This window comes from Procambarus clarkii, chromosome 75 (genome assembly GCF_040958095.1).
Source record: "Procambarus clarkii isolate CNS0578487 chromosome 75, FALCON_Pclarkii_2.0, whole genome shotgun sequence".
Classification (NCBI taxonomy): Eukaryota; Metazoa; Arthropoda; class Malacostraca; order Decapoda; family Cambaridae; genus Procambarus; species Procambarus clarkii.
In genome coordinates this window covers 23558651-23572473 of record NC_091224.1, presented here as the reverse complement: position 1 = coordinate 23572473, position 13823 = coordinate 23558651, and the positions used below count along the sequence as shown (strand labels likewise).

General features: G+C 40.2%; 2 protein-coding genes across 2 annotated transcripts; one reads left to right on the top strand and one right to left on the bottom strand.

The window, feature by feature from the left end:
- Positions 1–519: 519 nt before the first annotated feature.
- LOC138356960 (uncharacterized) lies at positions 520–5073 on the bottom strand. Its single transcript, XM_069313494.1, has 3 exons — positions 4954–5073; positions 3439–3921; positions 520–2907 (listed from the first exon to the last, which is right to left on the bottom strand). The coding sequence occupies exons 1-3, from the start codon at positions 5053–5055 to the stop codon at positions 2326–2328; spliced, it is 1167 nt and encodes a 388-aa protein (XP_069169595.1). The 5' UTR covers positions 5056–5073; the 3' UTR covers positions 520–2325.
- Positions 5074–10413: 5340 nt separating this feature from the next.
- Positions 10414–12451, top strand: LOC138356959 (uncharacterized). Its single transcript, XM_069313493.1, has 3 exons — positions 10414–10652; positions 10928–11049; positions 11521–12451. Exons 1-3 carry the CDS (start codon positions 10612–10614, stop codon positions 12240–12242), a joined length of 885 nt encoding a protein of 294 aa, XP_069169594.1. The 5' UTR covers positions 10414–10611; the 3' UTR covers positions 12243–12451.
- The last annotated feature ends 1372 nt before the right edge of the window (positions 12452–13823 follow it).

Genomic DNA, 13823 nt, shown 5'->3' with positions numbered 1-13823 from the left:
AATGGAGCTCTAACTTAGCCCTAATTTATCAGCCTCCTTATTGTCTCAGTCGGCGACTCTGATTGGCTCCCAATTCCCGCCACCGGTCGCGCGACTCTGATTGGCTCTTATTTCCCGCCACGGATCGTGCGACTCTGGACCAAAATACTCCAACTGTTGTCGGTCTCGTTTTCTTTTGCAACAGTTTAACACATTTACTTTTAAATGACAATTTTAATCTTAACTTGATGGGTCAAATAACACGTCCTGATACCTTTCCGTAACAGTTATGTATTTAACTTATTGTTGGTTTAAGCCCAACAGCCGACCCTTCGCTACTTGTCCACGTTTGCCTGACTGACAGAACGTGAAAAAGTTCGAACACGTTAATGTAAGTAACATTTTTAAAAAATAGCAAATAAAATATATTACATTTACTATCAACTTCAATGGAAAGTATGAAAATAATTATAGTAAATTATACAAGTGTTTTACATCGACATGCAAAACATCAGTTAGATAGCATATAAAGCGGTCGTATGACCTTACAATTCGAACTCTTCTGGAATTTTTGATGAAGCAAATGACATGACTCGTTGCTTTTTTTTACATTCTTAACAGTAGTTTCTAGATTTATGATCATTCTGAAGTACAGCACAATGCTCTACGATCTCAACTCACAATCAAAGGACTCTGGTACAATTCTCAGGCAAGATAGAAACGGTTTGGTTCCTCCTGGCTAGCCAGAGCAGTCAACCAGAACGGCCAGGCCGGCTAGACCAACCAGCCAGGAGGCCTGGCCGGCCAGACCATAAAAAGACGTAATTTAAACTCCAAATATGCGCAAACACCCTGAATTACGCCAAGAAAAACAAATAACGGTCAAAGTCATGTTTCCAAAAGGCATCGTATTTTTCAACTTGCAGGTCATTTTGACAAAACATGACAAATCTCCGTTTTCCCTTATTTGTATATATTTCCCGTATAAGAAGACGTAGTTTAAAACTACAAATATATAATATTTGCACGAATATAGTTATGTTACTTTGCGGTGTTTCTTTAACTTCTCACTTGGTGTTCCTGACATTGTGAGTGTAGCAGGAATATAGTGTTCCCACAACATTTTTGCTCTGTATGAGGCTGGTGCATGTAGTATTGGTGCTTATGAATACTTCACTAGATAATGTGACCGTATACATACAGTGTTATAGTGCGAATTAATGTAATACTGAGTAGAATTAGTACAATGGTGTATCAGTTACCACGTACTTGCCGACTAAGTCCAGCAGGGCTCGGTTCCTTGTCGGCAAGATCCAGTGTAAACTGTAATATTTTGCCGACAAGAACCCAGTAATAAGTGTTACATTATATGTCCTAATTAAACAAATATAACAATGCAAGAAGTCAACATTCAAAATGAGTATTAGCGACACGAATCAGGGGGGTAAACTAAAGCATATAATAATGATATCAACGTGAATTGTAAATGAAAACAAAAGGCTGACTGTGACATGCAGTATATAATTAAGCAGCTGAACCATTATTGAGCAACTGAACCACAGGCCGCAGCTCCCTGATACATAAAGATTATATTATTCTCATATCCGACTGGCCATTCGTGAAATTGGGTGCTGGAATTCGATTTTAAAATCGAATTCCAGCAGAGTATGATTCACCTCGTTAGAATGATTTCTAATATCTGAGAATGCTTACTTGGATAGTGGAAAGTATCGTATATATTATAAATATTCCAGCTGTAATGCTGGACACGGTGGAAGTTCCATTTGGAACTTTGAGATTAGGATACTGGAGCACAGGGGAATATCGTTTATGACTGGTTTACCACTATCCAAGCCAGCATTCAGCATATTTAATATTCTTGTTATAGAAAAAATGCATAAAGATAGCCTAGTCTAATTTAACTCGTAATGATTATTTGTAAAATGTTGGCAAAACTTTTTCGGTACCAGCAAAGCTTTCTTTATCCGAGTGGAACTTTGCGGTACAGCTTACCGAAAGCTGTAAGTCAGATGAATCGCCACATATGTATTAAGGTATATATATATATTGAACAAACACTTATCTTTAAATCTGAACTAACTTTGGATCTAGTTAACTGTTGCCGGATGACATAGTCTGTGATACTTTGGTTTGGTGTTCATCTTGAAGCCTATAGACCCGTGGAGGGTTATTAAGGGTATACTGAGATATACTTGCATACCTCAGTTGCGAGCATAGTTCAGGACTAAGGTAAACTCTAGTGTATGTACACCGAGGAGCGGAATACACCTTTGGGAATTTAAGTTTGCATGCTTATTTCTTTGCAATCACTAATTTACACTACAATCAACCACTGTACGCTAATATCGGCCAGTGGCGTTTATCCCGGTGTAGATTGGGTTCGAACACCTTCGTCTCCTCGTCCCAGATGGACTTGTGTAAACAAATGCCTCGACGTTTCCACATACGTTCAGGGACGCGCAATCGTTTGAAGACGTCGCTGCCTCGCCTGACGAAGATATAGTCGGGAATATAATTGCAGAACATATCAAAAAGGTAATACCCTCGAGCCTCCATAAAGGCGATAAATTCAGGGTCTTCTAACCACGAGACTTGCTGGAAGGAACCACCTGACGTAGTGTTGTAGGTGTCGGAGGAAGGTACAGAAGTATTCCAGTGAGAACCTGAGGAGGTCTGAGTGCGCGGCGTTGAGTTCCTCGAGGGGCTGACGTGCTCTATGGCCCATACGTCGACAGTGATCTGGTCGAAGGGAAAGGAGCGGAGGACGCTCATTTCAACGCCCTCAACGTCGAGGCTGAAGAAGTGTACACGCGTTATGTTGAGCACCAGGAAGAAGGTGAGGGCGGGGAAACACTGGGCGTTATGGTACGTCTTGTAGCCTGGTCCCTCTCCGGCGGCGGCCGGCTTCTGCACATGATAATGATATTGCTATTACAAATAACAAAATGCTAATAATATTAATAATAATTTTAGTAATAATATTAACAAGAGTACTACTACTACTACTACTAATATATATATATATATATATATATATATATATATATATATATATATATATATATATAATATATATATATATATATATATATATATATATATATTATATATATATATATATATATATATATATATATATATATATATATATATATATAATTATGTATATATATATATTTATATATATATATATATAAACTGGAACTTTAGGCCTTCCCATGGGGTACCATTTTGGCATGTAGGTGATCCATGCCAATGCCAAATGTTATTGTTATTTGTTTGTTATGCAAAGTTTTACATATGAACCTTAACATTTTAACCCGGACCGGTTCACACTATGTGGTATTGTTATCCCAAGTATTTGTAATCTACATGGCAATTTCTTGGTGTTGGGCAGCATAAATCGGTACTATCGTATCCAGGGGAAGGTTCACTTACCTCTTCTATCCTGGCTGCTCCTCGGTCGGTCCACTCAGAGGATAGTCCCAATCTTCTGAAGGAGGTGAGTATTGCTGTGTGAGGATAGTCGTTGGTGGCTAGACAAGCCGGTGACGACCACGCTCGCCTGTGCTTCTTCCTGAGAGCGGCATAACTATCCGCCTCAGCCTCCACCAGCAGCCCCGTCCACCTTCGCCACCGCTCTAGCCAAAGAGTGTTGGATAGGTACTCCCCATCCAAAGCTCCTGCCTCTACGAAGAACCCGGCATCTTCTCCTTCACTAAACAGATCCCTCGTGACACTATCAATGAAGGCCCAAGAAGGGTATATAATCTTATATCGTTTGTAGAGGTTGTCTTTGGTCCCGGCGTCCTCTTTGAGGTCGTAAGGAAGACCGTCCGGAGGATGTAAGTACTGCGCCCTCAGTAGCTCCAGCAGGTCTGGGTCGTCAGCCTTCAGGGGTCCCTCGGCACGCATCGCGATCTGGAAACACATTATGGGAGTTGTTTTCGCTCTGCGTCAAAGGAAACCAGAGTTTGTCTAAATATAAACATTTTTGTACTAAAGACAATAGTCGACTTCGTACTATTGAAATTTGGAAAACTATAAACATTTAATTCACTTTGATTTGAATCATAGTGGTCTTTTTTTGTAATAAAAGTTTATTGTATAGACAACTTTAAATGGGCAGATTTCTACTGGACATGGGTTTAAAATTATCTATGCAAGTTGGGGACATTGTTACGGTAGTGTAATGAACAGGGATTATTGATATGTATTGTGTTTGTGGGTAGGCCTAAATGCTTAGATTGAGGATGAATGTGTGTGCGTGTGTTTGTTTTTTCGTGGGTATTTACTATCTGTGCCTGCAGGCTCGCGCTATTAGCTCTTGGACCCCACCTTTCTAACAGTTGGTCTAATTTACAGATTCCTGATGTGTTATCCCCTATTATATCTACTACGTATATTTCTCTCTCTCACACACACACACACATACATACACACACACACACACACACACACACACACACACACACACACACACACACACACAACACACACACACACACACACACACACACACACATACACATACATACACACACACACACACACACACACACACACACACACACACACACACACACACACACACAGGAAGCAGCCCGTAACATCTGTCTAACCCCCAAGTACCTATTTACTGCTAGGTAACAGGTGCATCAGGGTGAAAGAAACTCTGCCCATTAATCTCTGCTAGCACCGGAAATCGAACCAGGGCCACAGGATTACGAGTCCCGCGAGTTGTCCACTCAGCTACCAGACCCAATTGTGTATGTGTTTATTTCATGTCTGTTTATTGCGTGATTGTGAGTGTCATTGTATATGTTCATGTATGCCTATAAGAGATATTGTTCAAAATCAAATCAGCCATAACTGATAACATGATAAAATCTATTCACGAAAGCGACACTCGGACAATGAAGCCGCCACAATAACCAGGAAACTATACATTACCCACGCCAAGCTGTTTTCGTCCTTGGCGCGTCCTGCCGGAAGACCCAGATTTATGTAGCTGTTCCAGCCTGCCCTCTGGTGGCGTTCCACGTCACCACGCATCAGCTGACTGACCAGCTGACTCTGTCAACAAAGACAATATTTACTCACTGATCGATACATCAATAGTTTATTATAGCAGGATACTTGGTTGGGCTTAATTAAGGTCTATTCAACCTCTCGAGGGTTATTAAGGTCACTACAGTAGCTTACTAACCAACCAACAACTGGTTATACTAACCAGTATACGTTACTCATGAACATAGGCCGTGACTAAAGTAAACTCAGTATATATACACTAAGAATCGGAGTATACCTCTCGGTGTGTATATACTGTACAAATATTGAACCTCTCATGATTATTTTTTAGTCTAGGGCTGCTTCTTAAGTTCGGGTGTATTTAAGTATGTTAATATACATATGAAAATCAATTGATTGTACACTTTTGTCGTTAGATTTTTAAGGTAGATCATTAGTTAGATTTTGAGTTAGATTCTGATGTATATATTTCAGTTAAATGTTAGCACTTATTCAGATGAATTTTAAGAGAACATTCAAGCTTCAAAGATCAATTTTATAATGTACTCTTTAGTTTAATTCTGTTATTATAAAATTTTAAAATATATTATACATATTTGTGTGTAATTCAGACAAACGTGCACATTACATATCAGTTTTTAATTAAATTTCTTTGCAACTTGGATATTAGTATATAAATTTAATTATTACAACTTGTAACAAATAATATATATATACTTACATAAATACAAAACGCAAATATCAGAATACCACATTTCTTGCGAGTGAAATATGATCCCAGTTGTCTCATGTATATATATTTTGTCATGTTGTTAAAACTGAGTTTCTTTATGCTTAGGCAAGTAGCGGGTTAACACACGAGATATAATTAACACATATGTATCACTGGAGGATGTGAATATCGGGCATGTTAACATAAAGGTTGTTTTCGCATTAACTAACGCAGGAAAGTTATTCACTTTGTTCGACTGTGGTTACTTTGTGTGGTGTTTGACTTTGGGTCAACCTTTCGGAGGTTATTAAGACCACAAGAATTGCATACCGATCAACTAGCAGGAATAATTGAGACCTGAACCCATTGCAGAACTAATGTATACTCTCAGTGTAGTTATCCAAAGAAGCGTAATTTTCTACGATTTAAGGTTCAAACGTTGTTGTTTAAGAGTTCAAAACTCGGAGCAAGAGTTCAAAGTAGCACGTGCTATGTTGAGAACGTAGTAGACGCTATATATGTAAAGTTCCGCTCACAGAATCAGAATCAGAATAATACAGGAGAAGATGCCCATTGGGGCGAGCTTGGAAGTGGGGACAGAAGAAGATAAGGGGGGGTGAGAGGAAGAAGATTTGTAAGAGAAAAAGTGCCAGGGCTAAACCCAGCTGCGTGTCGTTAGGTTGTGGCATTCGAGGCAGGGACTCAGTCGGGTGTTTTTAGTGACAACATCGGGACATCACAAACTCACAACATCACAGTGATTGGCTCAAGAGCGCTCACAACACTATTTTCTATATATATACATGGTGTACTGAAGACCTGGAGCATACGTAGACTGCCACACCAGCGCGCCGCTGGTGGGTTTTAAGAGGAAACTTAACTAAATAAAGCAAAGTGGGTGGAGCTTGGTGGATGGGGAAGAGGTAGCGATTGTGGGATTAGAAACCTTCTTCCTCTGTCCTTCCTCCTCCACACAGGTCACGACAACCTTACTATCAACCTTTGGAAGGTAACTAGGCCAGCCAGTAAGAATACTTTAGTTCTGAATATAATCTAGGACTTAAGTAATCTCGGTGTGAAGGATAGATGAAATTGTTTACGATATAATCTCCGTTGAGGTCTGATAAAGACCTTTTGGACCCTCAGTAATGCTTTTTTTGCGCTACCGCTCACAGAATGAGTATGGGGTGCACAATACACAATCAAATAAAAAAATCGGTGTATATATTCCGAGAACCTTACATATAGATATATGTAAGGTGATATATGATATATATATATGTATATGAACCTTAGATATATACACCATACGGTGTATATATCCCATGGGTTGGTGTTGGGCTCAATGCATCTCAACCTCTGGAGGGTTATTAAGGCCATGACAAGTGCCTACTTCCAACTTCCAGATATATTTTAATACATGGTCGAGAACTAAAGAGAAGATTGTCTAAAGATAAATAAAAGAACTTTAGATATTCTCCAAACTGACAGCGTCTATATACCGATAAGCAAAGTAAACTTTTTGGTGTGAATCCCGTTATATATCTCTTGCTTATGTAGTGAAATGTAAATTAACCTAAAATATATATATATATATATATATATATATATATATATATATATATATATATATATAATATATATATATATATATATATATATATATCATTGGAAGCATACGATAAATATATGTTTTAAATACTTTCTTTAACAATTATGTATTTTAAATGTAAAAGAGTTAATTCAGCATACGTGGTATGTAGACATAAGAGTGTAATTTAAAACTGTAAAGCCTTTATATAAACATTTTGTATTATTGAAGAATATGTTGATATTTATTGTGGTAAACTAGGACAAATTATGGTTAACTAGGATAAATTAGGGTAAACTCGAATACGCTAGGGAAAACTAGAAGTAAACTAAGGTAGCCTAGTGTAACCTGTGATCTAGGCTAGCAAAATCGGGTGAGGGAACGGAGAGGTCACCTTGACCAGTAGGTGGAGCAGGCAGGTCAGCGTGTGTGGAGGTGCCTAAGGACAGTCAACATTCCTGAGGTAGCGGACGAAGGCGCCGTAGGTGGAGGTACTCCTTACACCTCCCCCCATCGCCGCCATCCAAACACCTGACCTCGAGATTGATTGATTGATAAAGATTAAGCCACCCAAGAGGTGTTTGTCACCATTTGGTCCGGGAGACATCTCCCGTCACGCAGGGTGCAGTCGCACCTCCACAGATCTCCAGTATCATCTAGTGATACTGGTAATGGCTCAAAAGGGCCTCCACTTACGGGCTATTCATGCCCGTGCCACCTCTTGGGTGGCTTAATCTTCATCAATCAAGAGGTGTTTGACGGGAGACATCTCCCGTCATGCAGGGTGCAGTCGCACCTCCACAGATCTCCAGTATCATCTAGTGATACTGGTAATGGCTCAAAAGGTCCTCTACTTACGGGCTATTCATGCTCGTGCCACCTTTTGGGTGGCTTAATCTTCATCAATCAAGAGGCGTCCTTACGGGCTCACCATAGCCCGTGCTACATGGACACTTCGTTCTGAGTAGCCAAATCTAAAACAACAACAACCAAGAGGTTGCACGGGCATGAATAGCCCGTAATCCCCTCCTCAAGTGTAGCCTGCGAGTCAAATTGCAGACGCCATCCCTCCATCCCTCTTGCCTCAGTAAATCTACAACCATCATACCTGACTCCTCGAGGACGGTAGAAATTGTTTAAGCTTCTCTATCCTTTTGAGGTGAATCTTGTCTCAATAAACTTGTCTTGAACTTGATTTCCTCCCTTGTACCCCCTTTCAAGTAAGGAACAACCGGGTCAGCCCTTCAGAATAGGAGTGAATGGTCGGGAGTCTTACTGACTTCACTTCTCGTAAATTTTCAAATGAAAGAAATCTTCCGGGAACTATCATTAACGTCCGTAAATATGTAATTCACGTGTGCGCGCGCGCGTGTGTGTACTCACTTAATTCACCTAATTGTACTCACCTAATTGTGCTTGCGGGGGTTGAGCTCTGGCTCTTTGGTCCCGCCTCTCAACCGTCAATCAACTGATGTACAGGTTCCTGAGCCTATTGGGCTCTATCATATCTACATTTGAAACTGTGTATGGAGTCAGCCTCCACCACATCACTTCCTAATGCATGTGTGTGTGTGGGTGTTCGCGTGCGTGCGTGTATGTGTGTGTATGTAGTTGGAGTAACATTGGTTGTGGCCACTCTGAGTGCACACATAAACACCCAGGCATCAGCGGAAACACTCGCACAGATGCTTCCCAAACACACAACACCTGCTCACACAACCGCTATTGTTTGATGGATGGATCATTAGGGTTTATGGCGCGTGGGACAAGACTGACACGTTCGTGTTTACTATGTTCAATCATTCCAGTTCGAGCACCACATGAAGGGTTCACTTCTCGACTCCACCGTCCATGACTACCGGAAAGAGGGAAGACGGTAACTCAACACGTGACCTCGGACCACTTGGGCTGGACGGTAGAGCGACGGTATCGCTTCATGCAGGTCGGCGTTCAATTCCCAACCGTCCTAGTACTTGGGCACCATTCCCTCCCCCCCCTCCCGTCCCATCTTTTCCATGTGCTATATAGTCGTAATGGCTTGGCCATTACGACTAATGGCCAAGCCATTAGTCGTTCCTGATAGTTCCCTTTCTAATTAGTTGGGAGTTACTTGAATTCCCTTACAGTGGTTTGACAGCTTGATTAACGAGGATTATTTATTGTTTATTTGGCCGAGCTGCGACTTGACAAGATTATCGTTGTATATGAGCTGAGAGCATAGTAAACTACTGAACAATGTTCGGAACTAAAGTATATTTGCTGATTGGTGGTGACCTTAATAACCTCCTGTGGTCATTAAGCCTTATGTTTAACACCATACAAACCAAACATTGTTGAACTTGTTGAGTTTCTTTGTTCAGTTCTTTGTTGCATCGGAGTTGAAAGTGTAGATGGAGGTGGCTTCCAAGACTTCTACTTGCAATGTAATTCATTTGTTTATCATTCACACAAATCACCAGTATTTACTTAATCTCTCTCTCTCTCTCTCTCTCTCTCTCTCTCTCTCTCTCTCTCTCTCTCTCTCTCTCCTGTCTCTCTCTCTCCTGTCACTCTCTCCTGTCTCTCTCTCTCTCTCTCTCTCTCTCTCTCTCTCTCTCCTCTCTTCTCTCTCTCTCTCTCTCTCTCTCTCTCTCTCTCTCTCTCTCTCTCTCCTGTCTCTCTCTCATTTCTCGGCCTAATATGCGTCTTCATCTTCCACCACAGTCCTCTCTCTTTAAAGAGGTCTTCCTTATCCACCGAGCCTATTCCCTTCAGTATTTTATATGTAGTGATCATGTTCCCTATTTTCCATTTTTTTCTCTAGAGTTGTAAGCTTGAGTATTAATATGTAGTTGGTTTGTCAACGGTGGTGGTGGTAATTTTTAATTACCTAAGTGTAGTTACAGGATGAGAGCTACGCTCGTGGTGTCCCGTCTTCGTGTGTGTGGTGTTGGAGTGGTGGTGGTGGTAGGTGTGTTGGGGGTGGTGGTGATGGTGTTGGGGCGGTGGAGGGGGTGGTAGCGGAGGCGGTGGTGGTGGTGGTAGTGCCGTTGGCGATGGGGTGCCCCAGCAATACGCAGGACTGAGACACTCACACACACACAGTCAAGCTTGGCGAAGCCCTCCGCGCTCCTGTCTGTAAACATTACCGTCTGCCTGGCTAGCGTCTCCTGCCGCCCGTCCGTCCGTCTAGCTGCTGCTGTCTCTACTGCCTCTCTGACTCGCTAAACGAACAATATATAATTTAACATGCAAGAATAGTGATCTCAACGACATAGTCAATTCATGGTGTTGACATATGGTGATTTCAACGCAAACACAGAGAGGAATCCACTATCGGTATGTTCAACGCGTTTGAAGTGCGGTTCAATTTTATTATTAATCGATTGTGGTCGGTGACTTGAACTTAATTACAAAAGTGATTCCTATCAATTAAATGATTTTAACGAGAAAACTGATTTCTACGTAAGTTTAAAGAAATTAATAAAAGTATTTAAATAGGATCTAATCGATAAATAAATTGTAAATCTAACGTGAGGATAGAAAATCCTCCTGTTTGTTATTCAGAGATAGTATTTTGTGGGACAAATTAAGTGAATTAAACATAATTACAGATTAGCATTCAGATATTCCTCGCTGGAACTGGTGACATTGTGTGAGACGTGTGTCCGAGCAGCAATGGCAACTATGTTGACTTCAAGAAGATCTGCTCTCTGCTTCATCTTTTTCTTTTATAGTGAGTATTCCTCTGTTATGGTGAGTATTTCTGTTATGATGAGTACTTCTCTTTTATGGTGAGCATTTTTCTATTATGGTGAGTTTTTCTGTTATGGTGAGTATTTATCTTATTGTGAGTACTTCTCTATTATAGTGAGTATTTCTATGTTATGGTTAGAATTTCTCTGGTTTTGGTGAGTTTTTCCTGTTTCTGTAATAGTTCTTTTAAATAGTTTCCAAAGTATATACAAAATTTTGTTTCATACAAGATGAACTTGGTTTAGAAAATTCATTTTGGATGTTCAAGTTCTATAACAGTTTAACAGTACTTTCCGCAGTACTTTTAATATAGAGAGAGAGTTAATATCTTAATCATTAAATATATAATTATATATTAAACATTACTAACCTGTAGGGAGCTTATACACTACCACACACGAACTTTGAAGTTACGCACTATTAAAATACAATTATTTTATTTTGTTTTCAGGCAACGTGGTTGTGTTGGCCAGCCTTGGTCCTGAGGTGGGGTCCAGTATATCAAATAATAATGATGCTGATAGTCTGCATCCCCGGCTTCAACAAAGGAAACCTTCGCTTCCAGAAGGAAGCTCTAGCTCAATGAACTTCATATCGCCTTACTACACACGGGAGGAAAGCGACCAAGAACCAACGGAAGACTTCCCTGACGAAGGAGAACTCGTGCTCACTTGCATCTTCGCGTCTGTACCGCTCATCGGAGGGAAATGGCTAATGAATGCGGCTCAAATGATCTTTCCTGACAAGACGCTGCTGGAGGCGAGCCTCGGTTTACTTGAAGGTGGAGAGCTCATAGAGACGTTCATTGATTTAGGGTCACGTTCAGCTGCTTCGAGGCTTCTCAAAGCCGTTGGTAACTGCTTCGACAGCGTGAACATCGACTATACCGGTGAACCGCACTCGAAACCCTCTGAGACTTCGATCGACACCGACAACGATACCCAAAATTATTTCTCGAATGCAACTGAAAGTGAGAGAGCAGGGAGTGCAGGAACCACCCCTCTCCCTCACTCCAGGACGACTACCTCATCTCCCAATCTCCCTCATGGGAGAAGGCGGCGCTGGCTGATTCAGCAGGGAGGCTTCGGTTCTGACTCCTTAATAGGCTTCAACCTTCTTGGCCTCCTGGTGGTTGGGGCTCTCATTACCTACCTTGTGTACCTCCTTATCTAGCGCCCCTTACCTTCTAAGGGGCCTTATCATCTAGATATTTTACCCCTTAAGTGGTGTTCAATGATACTCTTGACTCCTGAGTCAAAAGCCTGACTTTTGAACCTTAAACCCACAAGTAGCTAATGTTAACTACCCTGTACCTTGATATATTTCTGGGTCTAAAGTTTAACTGCTATATACCATTTTGTAATTATTTTCCATTGTTCATACTATCCTTTGTTGTGTATATATATATATATATATATATATATATATATATATATATATATATATATATATATATATATATATATATATATATATGTCGTACCTAGTAGCCAGAACGCACTTCTCAGCCTACTATTCAAGGCCCGATTTGCCTAATAAGCCAAATTTTCCTGAATTAATATATTTTCTCAAATTTTTTTCTTATGAAATGATAAAGCAACCCATTTCATTACGTATGAGGTCAATTTTTTTTATTGGAGTTAAAATTAACGTAGAGATATGACCGAACCTAACCAACCCAACCTAACCTAACCTAACCTATCTTTATAGGTTAGGTTAGGTTAGGTAGCCGAAAAAGTTAGGTTAGGTTAGGTTAGGTAGGTTAGGTAGTCAAAAAACAATTAATTCATGAAAACTTGGCTTATTAGGCAAATCAGGCCTTGCATAGTAGGCATAGAAGTGCGTTCTGGCTACTAGGTACGACATATATATATATATATATATATTATATATATATATATATAAGAGATTCATACAAAAAGAATTTTTATTATAATAGTAAATGCAGATTTTCGGGCCTTGCTAGGCTGTGCTTGCATGGACGTGAGTCACACAGATGTGTTCAGAATGTCTAAAATAACTTAAGCATAACTGTATAATATTTTTGGGCATTTAAAGTAATATTTATTAGTGTTTTGTTTGTTCTTGTTCATCTGCTATGACAATGTTCCAAGTCAATGTTAGAGTCTTCCGCTATCATGACTATTGGCTAATCAGATGCAAAAAAATAATGAGACGGAGTTTCAGTGGCTGTGATATCTGAGAAAAGGTTCACGGTTTAATGAGGTTTAATGAGAGAAGAATGAACATTTCTCATAAGCAAGCCCGAACTGGCTTTAACAGACAGAGTGCTCCAGTTTAGTCCCAAGAGTCGAGTTGTGAAGTATTTTTTTTCTGAGATAAGCCTCACTGAAGGACGGTGGCTCGCTGGATCATCTCGGTAGACACAGATATATATTAGAAGACATTCTGCAGTAATACAGTGCTTCTCGCTACTTTATTTCCTAGCGTGTATTAAGACTGGAGGTTATGTAAAGAGATTTGTCATATCGAACGCTAGAGTTGACAATGTAAACACAACTAGCGCATTCCATCGTCACCTCTCTGAGAAGCTTCTGGCTAGGATGCAACTATTTCTAAGGACAAAACTATACTTCTCTCTACAAGAAAGGACGGAACATAATTTCCTCTTAGAATCATGAAAAAAACACTATTGAGATGAACCCATTTTTTGGAATTCAGTATGTAAATCGTCTCTATCACTCCCCCACGTTCCACAAGATCAATGCTAGACTTAAAAGACATGTTTGAATC

Coding starts and splice junctions, on each gene's coding strand:
- LOC138356959 (XM_069313493.1), top strand. CDS start 10,612: ATGGTGATTTCAACGCAAACACAGAGAGGAATCCACTATCG. Junction 10,653..10,927: donor CAGAGAGGAATCCACTATCG/GTATGTTCAACG, acceptor ACATAATTACAG/ATTAGCATTCAGATATTCCT. Junction 11,050..11,520: donor CTTCATCTTTTTCTTTTATA/GTGAGTATTCCT, acceptor TTTTGTTTTCAG/GCAACGTGGTTGTGTTGGCC.
- LOC138356960 (XM_069313494.1), bottom strand. CDS start 5,055: ATGCGTGGTGACGTGGAACGCCACCAGAGGGCAGGCTGGAACAGCTAC. Junction 3,922..4,953: donor ACGAAAACAGCTTGGCGTGG/GTAATGTATAGT, acceptor ATGTGTTTCCAG/ATCGCGATGCGTGCCGAGGG. Junction 2,908..3,438: donor GAGCAGCCAGGATAGAAGAG/GTAAGTGAACCT, acceptor TATCATGTGCAG/AAGCCGGCCGCCGCCGGAGA.